We start from the raw sequence: 10,275 nt of genomic DNA on the forward strand, positions 1-10,275 counted from the left end.
GGAGGTTGCAGCGAGCTGAGATCGTGCTATTGCACTGCAGCCTGGGCAACAAGAGCGAAACCCTGTTTAAAAAAACAAAAAGAGAGAGAGAGGACTGAGGGCTTTATTTTTAAATTTTGAATTAAATTTAAAAAAACATTGCTTTATTCTTTATAACAATAGTAAATATGTGTTTATGTGTCATCTTCTACCTTAGATACTTCCTTCATGTTCACTGGCTCATTTAATGTCATACAACTCTTTGAGATTGGTATAATCTCCATTTTACAGATGGGGAAACTGAGGTTCAGGGAAATTTTTGTATGAGGGCTGCTATCTCTTAACTAGTAATGTTAAGATACATGTCTTAGACCAAGATCTTCAAACTAAAAGTTCCATACCCTTTTCATTATGTCACATTTATGATCATTCATCCTTAAGCTATATTTTTATCAAAATGAAAAGCACCAGGAAGGAATGGCACTTTTCAAGTTACGTATTTTGTAAAAGCAGATCATTTTTACTTAGAATTTTTTGGCTTCACCTGAAACATGAAAGCAAATATTGATTAGACATGATGAAGTTCAGAACTTGAAGCAAGTTTGAATTATGAAGGAAAATTATGGCTCGGCAGACTTCATCACTTAGTGAAATGAGTCTATATGGGGAACTCATATTTCTGGTTCACTGAGGACTTGACAGCCAATTTATTTGGATGCCTTTCCATGGAAGTACATTGCATGGGAATTCAGCTGTATAGATGAGACGGGAAACCTAACCACTCAGCCACACCATAGCAAGCACACTCAGTGGTTATAGGGTACCATCTTTGGGAGATTTAAAAAACTGAATCATAAACTCGTTATATTGTATACATTAACATGTGCAGTTTTTGTATATCAATGATATTTAATAAAGCTGTTTTAAAAAAAAACAACAAAAGCAAAACAAAACAAAAAGTTATTTAGAACCCAGAACTCTACTTTGCACAGGGGTAAGGTGTGGACCTCCACATGCATTAGAAACTAACCTTGAAATTATATCTTTATTAAAACATTCCTATTGCAACTATTATTTCAAGTCTCTCCAACCTGTAAGAAAAACTCCAGCTCTTAGAGAGACTGCACAAAAGAATAAACTTTCTCCAGAGTGTTGTTTCCTTTTTCCCTCACATCCACACTGATCTTAGCCCATAATGAACTTGGCTCTGAAAAGAGCCCCATGTGCTGCCAGCTGGAGCTGCAGCAATCACTCCAGAAAGCCAAGTGCCTTTCTAATAAATAAGGCCTTACTATCAACATGTCATTTATTATGTTAAGTAAATACTACTTTGACTTAAGTGTTGTTACAAAAAGTATTCCCTTAAAGCTCCTTAGGAAAAGTCCTGGCCTGACCTAAACTAAGGAAAGTATAGGCTAGGCATGAATGTTTGACCACTCATAGCATTTAAATATGCATGCAGATTGGAGCTCCGAAAATGCCCTCTGTTCTAACCTATTAGAAATATTTCCAAAATGTGTCAGTAGCTAGGGGCCGCCCCTCCCCTTCACAACTATTGTGCAAGGAGAGGGAAAGGGCATTTGTTAGGCACCTCTATTATCTATCCACTCAGTAGCACTTAAAGGCTGTTTTTTCGGTCCCTCTGGCTGAGCTCCCACCAGGCGAGAAGCCACTAAGTGGAATGAAGCCGGGCGCCCCCTCTGAGGATCTGCCTCAGCTGATTGAGTAGTCCTAAATCAACCAAAGGAAATGACAATCTGTCAGAATAGAAGGCGTGTGTGTTATGAACCGGAAGTCACTGTGGAAGCCTCAAAAGATACCACCTTTGAGCAGAATATTTTGGATTCTCTCTCTGTGAGACCTGTAGCAACAGGGACCTACACTGGCATTTGGTGTTTCCATTCCAGCTGTAGCACTGAGATAGCCTTTGACCTTTCTTTCAAAGTACCTTATCACACACACACACACACACACACACACACACACACACACACAAATAGGCTTAATTAAGTCTTCTCGCTTGAGAGGAACCCTTTCCCTTATCACCGAGCTTAGCCTTATTCAAAAACATGCTTAGTCCTCACTGGAAATTCAGACCCAGATCAGCCAGGATTGGTTGGGAGGTGCACTATGCTAAGCCTTGGCAGGTCACCACCCTAGTGGCCCTCTCAGGGAGACCTTGGAACTTTGGATGAGGTCCCCAAACCTTGGAGAATGGGTGGGGGCACACAGGCCTCTTTAGCCACAAAGTAATTTTATTAATCTGGGGCAGCTGGTGCGTTAGTTCTATGGAATACTTGCCTATTGTGTAACCATATTCCTCTTAGATTAGGGTAATGCCTCTGGCAACAACAGAGTCTGTAGACTTTTAAGCGCCAGATCTTTGGCAATGACGGTGTGCCAAAGATCTGGTGCTAAAACGAGATCTAGCATGTCCCTCCTCTTAACACAACATTTCTTTTTCCAGCTAGTAATTATTTGTCCTAAGTATTATTTGTTCTTAAAATACACAGTGCATTTTTAGAGGCAAATGGAATAGGTGTAGTTAACGACAAGTAAAAAGTAAATTAATGAAAAATGAAGAATGATATTTTCATGTTATCCCAAATTGGACACTCCTATTTCCTGGAGAAGCCATGTATAATAATAATGAAGATTTACACTTCAATTTCTGAAGAAATATTTATTTACCTATTAGAGTAGTTTTGATTTTAGTTTCTGCAGATGTTTATTTTATTTTCCATTATTGGCGTGGAACAAATGAAGACGAAACATAACAAGAGAAACATCTCCTAAGGCCCAGAATGGCTCAATAATTTTTTGAAATCCTATTTTCCATTTAGTGATCAACCGTACACACCACAAAAACTATTCCTCTTTCTGTCTTGGATAAAATTATGCTTGGTTATGGGACATGGACATATTCCAGTTAACACAATTAAAGAATCAAGCTGCAAAGGAATAGTATGATTGAATACCTTAATCGTGACTATTCTCCAAAGGAGGGTTGTCTATTGAAAATATTTTCATAATAAACGTGCAAGAAAAATTAGAGAGCTTACTGTTTCTGAATCAAAGGTAATTTCAATCCCCTGATTTGAAAATGTAGATTTGCAAATATCTTTGGCACTATTAATTGAGGCGTGAACATCATTTACGTGATAGACTCTTTTGATTTACTTATTTCAATTTTTAATCCATGTATTTGTTTGCTTCATTACAGAGTGTTTCTCCAGCCCAAGCTACTTGAGAATATTTTTCATCATTTTCATAGTTACATTCTTGATTGGGTTGCTTAAAGTCCTTATCATTAGACAGGTGATACTACAATGGAATAGTAACAAAATTAAGTCCTCGTCCGATTACAGAGTGTCAGCCTCAAAAAAGGTGAGTGAATTCTAAAAAAGAATTGCTAACAGTATGTTATTGCCTAGTTACAATATTTAGGCCCTTAGTTAATAATAATATTTCTTCTCCATTAAGGATAAGTTGATTCTGCAAAGTGTTTGCACAAGAGCAGTCACCTACAGACGTGAGAAGCCTGAAGAAATAAAAATGGATATCAGCAAATTAAATGCTCGTGAAACTTTCAGGTGCAACTTCTAAAAAAAGATTTTTAAATACTTAATGGGAAACTGGAATTCTTAATAATTGCTCCTAAAGATTATAATTTTAAAAGTCACAGGAGGAGGCAAATTGCTCACGGTCATGCCAGTTGCTGGTTGTACACTCGAACGAAGACTGACAAGCATCCTCATCATGATGTGACTCACATAGCTGCTGACTTTTTCAGAGAAAAATGTGTCTTACTACTGTTTGAGACTAGTGTCATTGTAGCACTTTACTGTAATATATAACTTATTTAGATCAGCATAGAATGTAGATCCTCTGAAGAGCACTGATTACACTTTACAGGTACCTGTTATCCCTACGCTTCCCAGAGAGAACAATGCTGTGAGAGAGTTTAGCATTGTGTCACTACAAGGGTACAGTAATCCCTGCACTGGACATGCGAGGAAAAAAATAATCTGGCAAGTATATTCTAAGGTTGCCAAACACTTCAACAGCTGGTGGTTGAATAGACAAGAACAGCTAGACGAGTAAATGATTCGTGTTTCATTCTTTCAAGAGGTGAACAGATAAAACCTTAATCTTAAAAGATTATTGCTTTTTAAAGTGTGTAGTTTTATGCATGTGTTTTTATGGTTTGCTTCTTTTACAAGATGGATACTAATTCCAGCTTTCTCTCCTCTTTGCCTTTGTGTTTTGTTTTCTTTTTTACAGGATAATTTTATATATGTCACAGATGACTGGATTAATTAAGTGCTAAGTTACTACTGCCATAAAAAACTAATAATACAATGTCACTTTATCAGAATACTGGTTTTAAAAGCTGAATGTTAATAGGGGACACTGTAAAGTACCATCAAAATCTGAATAGCTTCATTGTGCACAGGTGTGGAGTTTTGTATCTTCTTACCTGGTAAACTGAAGGGATTGTTTGGCCATTTCATTTATCTGATCATTAATTCACAAGATACTTAGAAATTCTGCCTCAAGCAAAGTACCACGTTTTGAATGTTTTCTTAGATTTTGATTGCAAGTAGATATCAGCATTTTTTAAATGAAAAGCTATATTATCTTTTCTCTTCAAGGCAGCCTAAGGATGTCCTCTCCCGGAATCACTCCAACCCTTCTTGCCAGAATCCATAAAAGTACAAAATTGGAGGAGAATAGATGATATCTTAGAAATAAGCTATTTTTTTTTTTTTTTTTTGAGACGGAGTTTCACTCTTGTCCCCCAGGCTGGAGTGCAATGGCATGATCAGGGCTCACTGCAACCTCTGCCTCCCGGGTTCAAGCAATTCTCCTGCCTCAGCCTCCTGAGTAGCTGGGATTACAGGCATCCACCACCATGCCCAGCTAAATTTTGTATCTTTAGTAGAGATGGGGTTTTGCCATGTTGGACAGGTTGATCTCAAACTCCTGACCTCAGGTGATCTACCCTCGTCGGCCTCCCAGAGTGTTGGGATTACAGGCATGAGCCACCATGCCAGGCTGCTAATTCTCCTTTTTAGTGAGTTGGGGAACTGAACCTCAGAAAACTTAAATGATTGCTCAAAGAACACTCAAGTGATAAAGTGGCCACATTGGAAAGGAGTTTCTATCTTCTCGTTGCCAGGCCAGTGTTCATTGCACAATATCATGCTACCTCTTGAATCTTTAAAATATTCAATTGGCAAATGTTTTTCAATGTGATTTACTCAAGTCTTAAGTGTATAAGGAAAGTTCAAAGCAAAATAGAAAAGAATAACTCAAACTGAATTGTCCATAATCAGCTTCCAGTCTTTCATGCTAATCAACTTCTTAAGAGACTGAAGCATGGCGCACCAACAAGGGAATTCCTTCATACCATAGCCTATATGAACAGTGTTCCCTGGAGTTCTCCAGTGCTCAGCTTGAGACCTTGATACATGGGCCATGAGCCTTGTCTTCCCCAGTGGAAATTTCTTTACACTTACCTTATCCCTATGGACTTAGTCTGATTTTATTGGCTAGCAGTCTAACAGTCCTGTGTGGATACACAGTTTTGCCCATGACAACAAAGGAATCTATTTAAAATATTTTTTTATAATTAACTTCCAAGATTTGCTGTCTTCCAGCACTTGAGTTAAAGTACTGGATATTGCAATTTGATGAAGACTAACCCCATCTCATAGTCTACCCTAAAGAGAACTGAAAAACCTGTAATAAGTTGTTCTGGGGCCAATAAACACAGCAGCTCTATTACATGTCCTTTACAGCCAAGCAATTTCAATGCTAACTTGAATTGCACTTCCTTCCTCAAACGAGAGATTGACATAGTTCAGTACTGTGAGTCGCTTGTATAAGAAACCTTTGATCACTAAAAATAATGTAAAAATTGGATTTAGTATCCTAATACACATAACATTCTTCTTAAAAAGGAAAATGGATGGATGCCTGACAACCCTCCAAAAGAAAAAATGTAAGATAGCCATTAATTAAGATGATGACAATTTTTGAAACAAACATTATGATGTTTATGAACAATAAACACATTCCCATATGGAATGAAGTATCTAAAAGACTATAACAAAATGAAATCCTTAAAAATCAAGAGTTTATATTTTTTTACACCCTCACTTGTTTGCACTAACTTTATAGTGGACCAAGGCTGTTACCATAGGAAGGGACAAACTTCCATGTAGGCAACTCACTGTTACACAATGATTGTGGTTATGCTTGCAAAGTCTTGTGCTTACCTTTTTTGTTTTTACTTAAAAAGCTAATTGTTTAAAGATTGTAGGACTTGTATTTTACTTGAATAATTGATATCTTCCTGTGTAATGATTTGTGAGATGAAAATTAATATTTGACTAGTTAGAATTAATTAAATGGTAAGGGAACACAGGGTACTCTTAGGTTAAATAATTTATGTAAATAGAGTCTATTTTCAACTAATGTGGCCACAGGAGCCTTTTGAGATTCATTGATATTAAACACAATTAATGAAATTTTAAATCGTTAACAGAATTGAGAACTTGAACAACACTTTTAGTACTACAGCATTTTTGTGTCCTAAAGTATGTAATGATTTATAAATGTGCCGTACATACACTACAACATAACATTTGCTTTGTTATGCATTTTATTTCTCTGGGGACACCATTGCACTGCAGTGCACATGTATTTATAAACATTTGTTATATTTTTGGAAACTTGCTAATATTTATTAAGTCATAGACTTTTCTGGAAGACTTAAAAATTCACTAAAAATCTGATTATGTCTTAAATGTTCAGTTTACTTTGGTTTATTAAAATAACAACAATAAAAAGAATCTAAGGTTAAACACAATAGATATCTCTGGAAGCAATTTTCCAAAACTCAACATTAAAGTTCGTGGATACATGAGATGCAATACTTCAAAGAATAAATCTGAAATATATGTGTAATATTTACTTAATATCCATTGAAGATATCCTTATGTAAGACAACAGTCAGCCATCAGACACTGAAATGTATTATGATAGACTATGAAGAATTTTCTCTGTAGAATTATATTCCTCTGGGAACCTGGTAGAGTAGATAAGACTCAAAGGCTTTTTCTTTCTTTTCTTATTCCTGTTTTTTCCACTCACTCTTCCCAAGAGATTTTTCTAAAGCTTCAAGCTTAATAAGCCTAATAGTGAAAAAGAACTGAATTTAATGGTATAATGAAGTTCTTCATTTCCAGACACCTTTAATTGACCTTAAAGCTCATTTGAGTCTATGCCCCTGAACAAAGACAGACCCATTAAAATATAAGAATTCTAAATTTTCACAACTGTTTGAGCTTCTTTTCATTTTGAAGGATTTGGAATATGTATGTTTTCATAAAAGTATCAAGTGAAATACAGTTACATGGGAGCTCAATCAGGTGCATGTTGCATTCTGTTATGTTGACTCAATATTTAATTTACAACTATCCTTATTTATATTGACCTTAAGAACTCTATTTTATGCAATGCAGACCACTGAGATATAGCTAACATTCTTTCAGATAGTTTTCCTTCTCTTTTATAATTCCTCTATAGCAAATTTTATGTGTAACTGATTATACACATCCATATTTATATGTCATTGATTCCAAGACAACACTTTTTCAATTTAACATCTCTGACATTGTGACACTTCTTGCAATTGCTGGCACTTCAGATGCAGTGTTTAAAATTATGCTTGAATAAATAATACACTAATCCAACTTTACCTAAAGGTTTACAGGTCTAGGGGAATTTTGCTTTCTTATAAAGATTTGAGAGCCCATTTATGATAACATATGAAGCCAAAATTTCAGGAAAATTGAGTCACACACAACTCAACATGGAGCCTAACTGATTATCAGCTCAGATCCTGCACATCTTGAGTTTACAAAAGCTCTTTCAGGCCCCATTTATACTTTATGTGAGTGCGAATGATTTCAGCAAACCCTAACTTAACTAACAAGAATGGGTGGGTATGTCTACGTTTTATTAACAAATTTTTTATTCTTTTTATTCTATTATATGAGATCCTTTTATATTATCATCTCACTTTTAAACAAAATTAACTGGAAAAATATTACATGAACTGTCATAGTTAGGTTTTGCAGCATCTTATATGTCTTGTGTCAATGGCAGGAGAAAAATATGATAAAACCAATCAGTGCTGTGAAAACCAACTTTCTTCTAGAGTCCTCTTCCTTTTTATTCTTCTTTATCATTTGTGGATTTTTTTCCCCTTGGCTCTGATCACTTTAACTTCAAGCTTATGTGACGACTGTTATAAAACTGCTCATTTAAATTATTTGAATTATATGAAATAATTGTTCAGCTATCTGGGCAGCTGTTAATGTAAACCTGAGAGTAATGACACTACTATTTTATCTACCTGGAATACTTTTCTGCATAAAATTTATCTTTGTAAGCTAACTCTATTAATCAGGTTTCTAGCCGCTACAACCTACTTCAGTTAAAATTGTCTAATACAATAGTATTTTTTTAAAAACACTGCAATTATCAAGGATGGAAAATGTGTGATTAGTGTAAAGAAGTTTTACCAACTTTACACATTCCCACAGATAAATGTGAAATTTTCGTAAGAATTCTACACAATGACAAGTATGGTACATAAATTTTATTATGAATATTAAGTATAAAATACTTTAATTCTAAATTATAAGAAAATATAAATTTGCACATATTAATATAGAAATTCATTTTGTGTATATTTAACATAGCTTTTAAGCTATTTTACATTTATTAGCTACTTCATTATGGTTTCTTGAACTTCTGAAAAAATTAGAAATGTTTTAAACTTATCAGCAACCTAAAAACTTATTTTGTTTCATCTAACAAGTACTACATTTGTAAAAAGAAATTTAATATAGAATATATTTTTAAATTAAATATTTGAATATAATATAGCTGTAAGAAAGAAGCAAATTGTCACTGAACATATTTCTTATTATGTCTGGCTTTGAATTATACATAACTTAAATTGTCTTAAATGATACAGAATATTGGAGAATATGATACTTTCACATAATATACTATGAACCTGTTCATATAACTCTGACTACTAACTTCTGTTTTATGTATTTATTAAAGAGCTGACACTGTAGTTTGTTGTGAGATGTTTATTTTTCTAACAGAGCTTATAACAGTTAGGACAAGGCATTTAATTAATGCACCATTCTGTTTAATAGTAGGTGTTAATTAATATGAAATTCTCTGTTTTAAAATAAAAATGTAAAAATCTAAGAATACACAAAACGCTTCTTTATTTACTGTGTGTTACATTACTCTCAAAGCTTCCAGACAACAGTACTTTGTCCCACAAGGAAATGTAATAGCATGTATACAATGTCATTAGCAGAGGACATTACATAATTCCAAAAAGATACTACTCCTAGAAAATTGTAGGGCCAGTGATAAACAGGGGAGACCAACCCAGTTGTTGTTTTCCTTTTTGATAGTTATTTGCAGTAGAAACAGAAGAAATATTCTAATGACAAAAACTTGAAAAAAGTAGCTAAAAGTTAAAATAGGCATTTTCTACGTGCCAGACTTCTACCACCATCTTAAGTATAATATATTCATAACCTTCAATTGCACATTCACAAAAGTCAGACTTAAATTAATTGAATTTTATTGAATACCCATGTATTGTGATTTTCCTTACCCTAGAGAAGAGAATAAAGCAGAATGTGGTAGCTGCTGAGATCAGCTCAGTCGTGGAGACCCTAACCCAGTGGCGCTAGTGGAATTAAAGACACTCACACAGAAATACAGAGTGTGGTTTGGGAAATCTGGGGTCTCACAGCCTTCAGAGTTGAGAGCCCCGAACAGAGATTTACCCAGGTAATTATTGACAGCAAGTCAGTCATAAGATTTGCTGAAAGCATTCCTTATGGGAAATAAAGGGATGGACTGAAATAGAGGGATGGCTCTGGCTAGCTATTGGCAGCATGAACATGTCCTTAAGGCACAAGACGCTCATGCTATTGTTTGTGGTTTAAGAATGCCAGTGGCTCAAGCCTGTAATCCCAGCACTTTGGGAGGTGGAGGCGGGCAGATCACAAGATCAGGAAATCGAGACCATCCTGGCTAACTTAAGGAAACCCCGTCTATACTAAAAATACAAAAAAAAAAGCCGGGCATGGTGGCAGGCGCCTGTAGTCCCAGCTATTCGGGAGGTTGAGGCAGGAGAATAGCGTGAACCTGGGAGGCGGAGCTTGCCATGAGCCGAGATTGCAA

General features: G+C 35.3%; 1 protein-coding gene across 2 annotated transcripts in view; it reads left to right on the forward strand.

Annotated features, from left to right (window-relative positions):
* ITGB8 (integrin subunit beta 8) overlaps positions 1-9,286 on the forward strand; it is an 85,461-nt gene extending 76,175 nt beyond the window's left edge. For both annotated transcript variants that reach the window (XM_033192845.1, XM_033192846.1), the window contains 2 exons: positions 3,203-3,366; positions 3,463-9,286. In XM_033192845.1, coding sequence (XP_033048736.1) covers positions 3,203-3,366; positions 3,463-3,585 — 287 coding nt within the window. In that variant the 3' untranslated portion in view covers positions 3,586-9,286. The remainder of the gene's footprint in view (positions 1-3,202; positions 3,367-3,462) is intronic.
* The last annotated feature ends 989 nt before the right edge of the window (positions 9,287-10,275 follow it).

This window comes from Trachypithecus francoisi, unplaced genomic scaffold (genome assembly GCF_009764315.1).
Source record: "Trachypithecus francoisi isolate TF-2019V2 unplaced genomic scaffold, Tfra_2.0 Lachesis_group4, whole genome shotgun sequence".
Classification (NCBI taxonomy): domain Eukaryota; kingdom Metazoa; phylum Chordata; class Mammalia; order Primates; family Cercopithecidae; genus Trachypithecus; species Trachypithecus francoisi.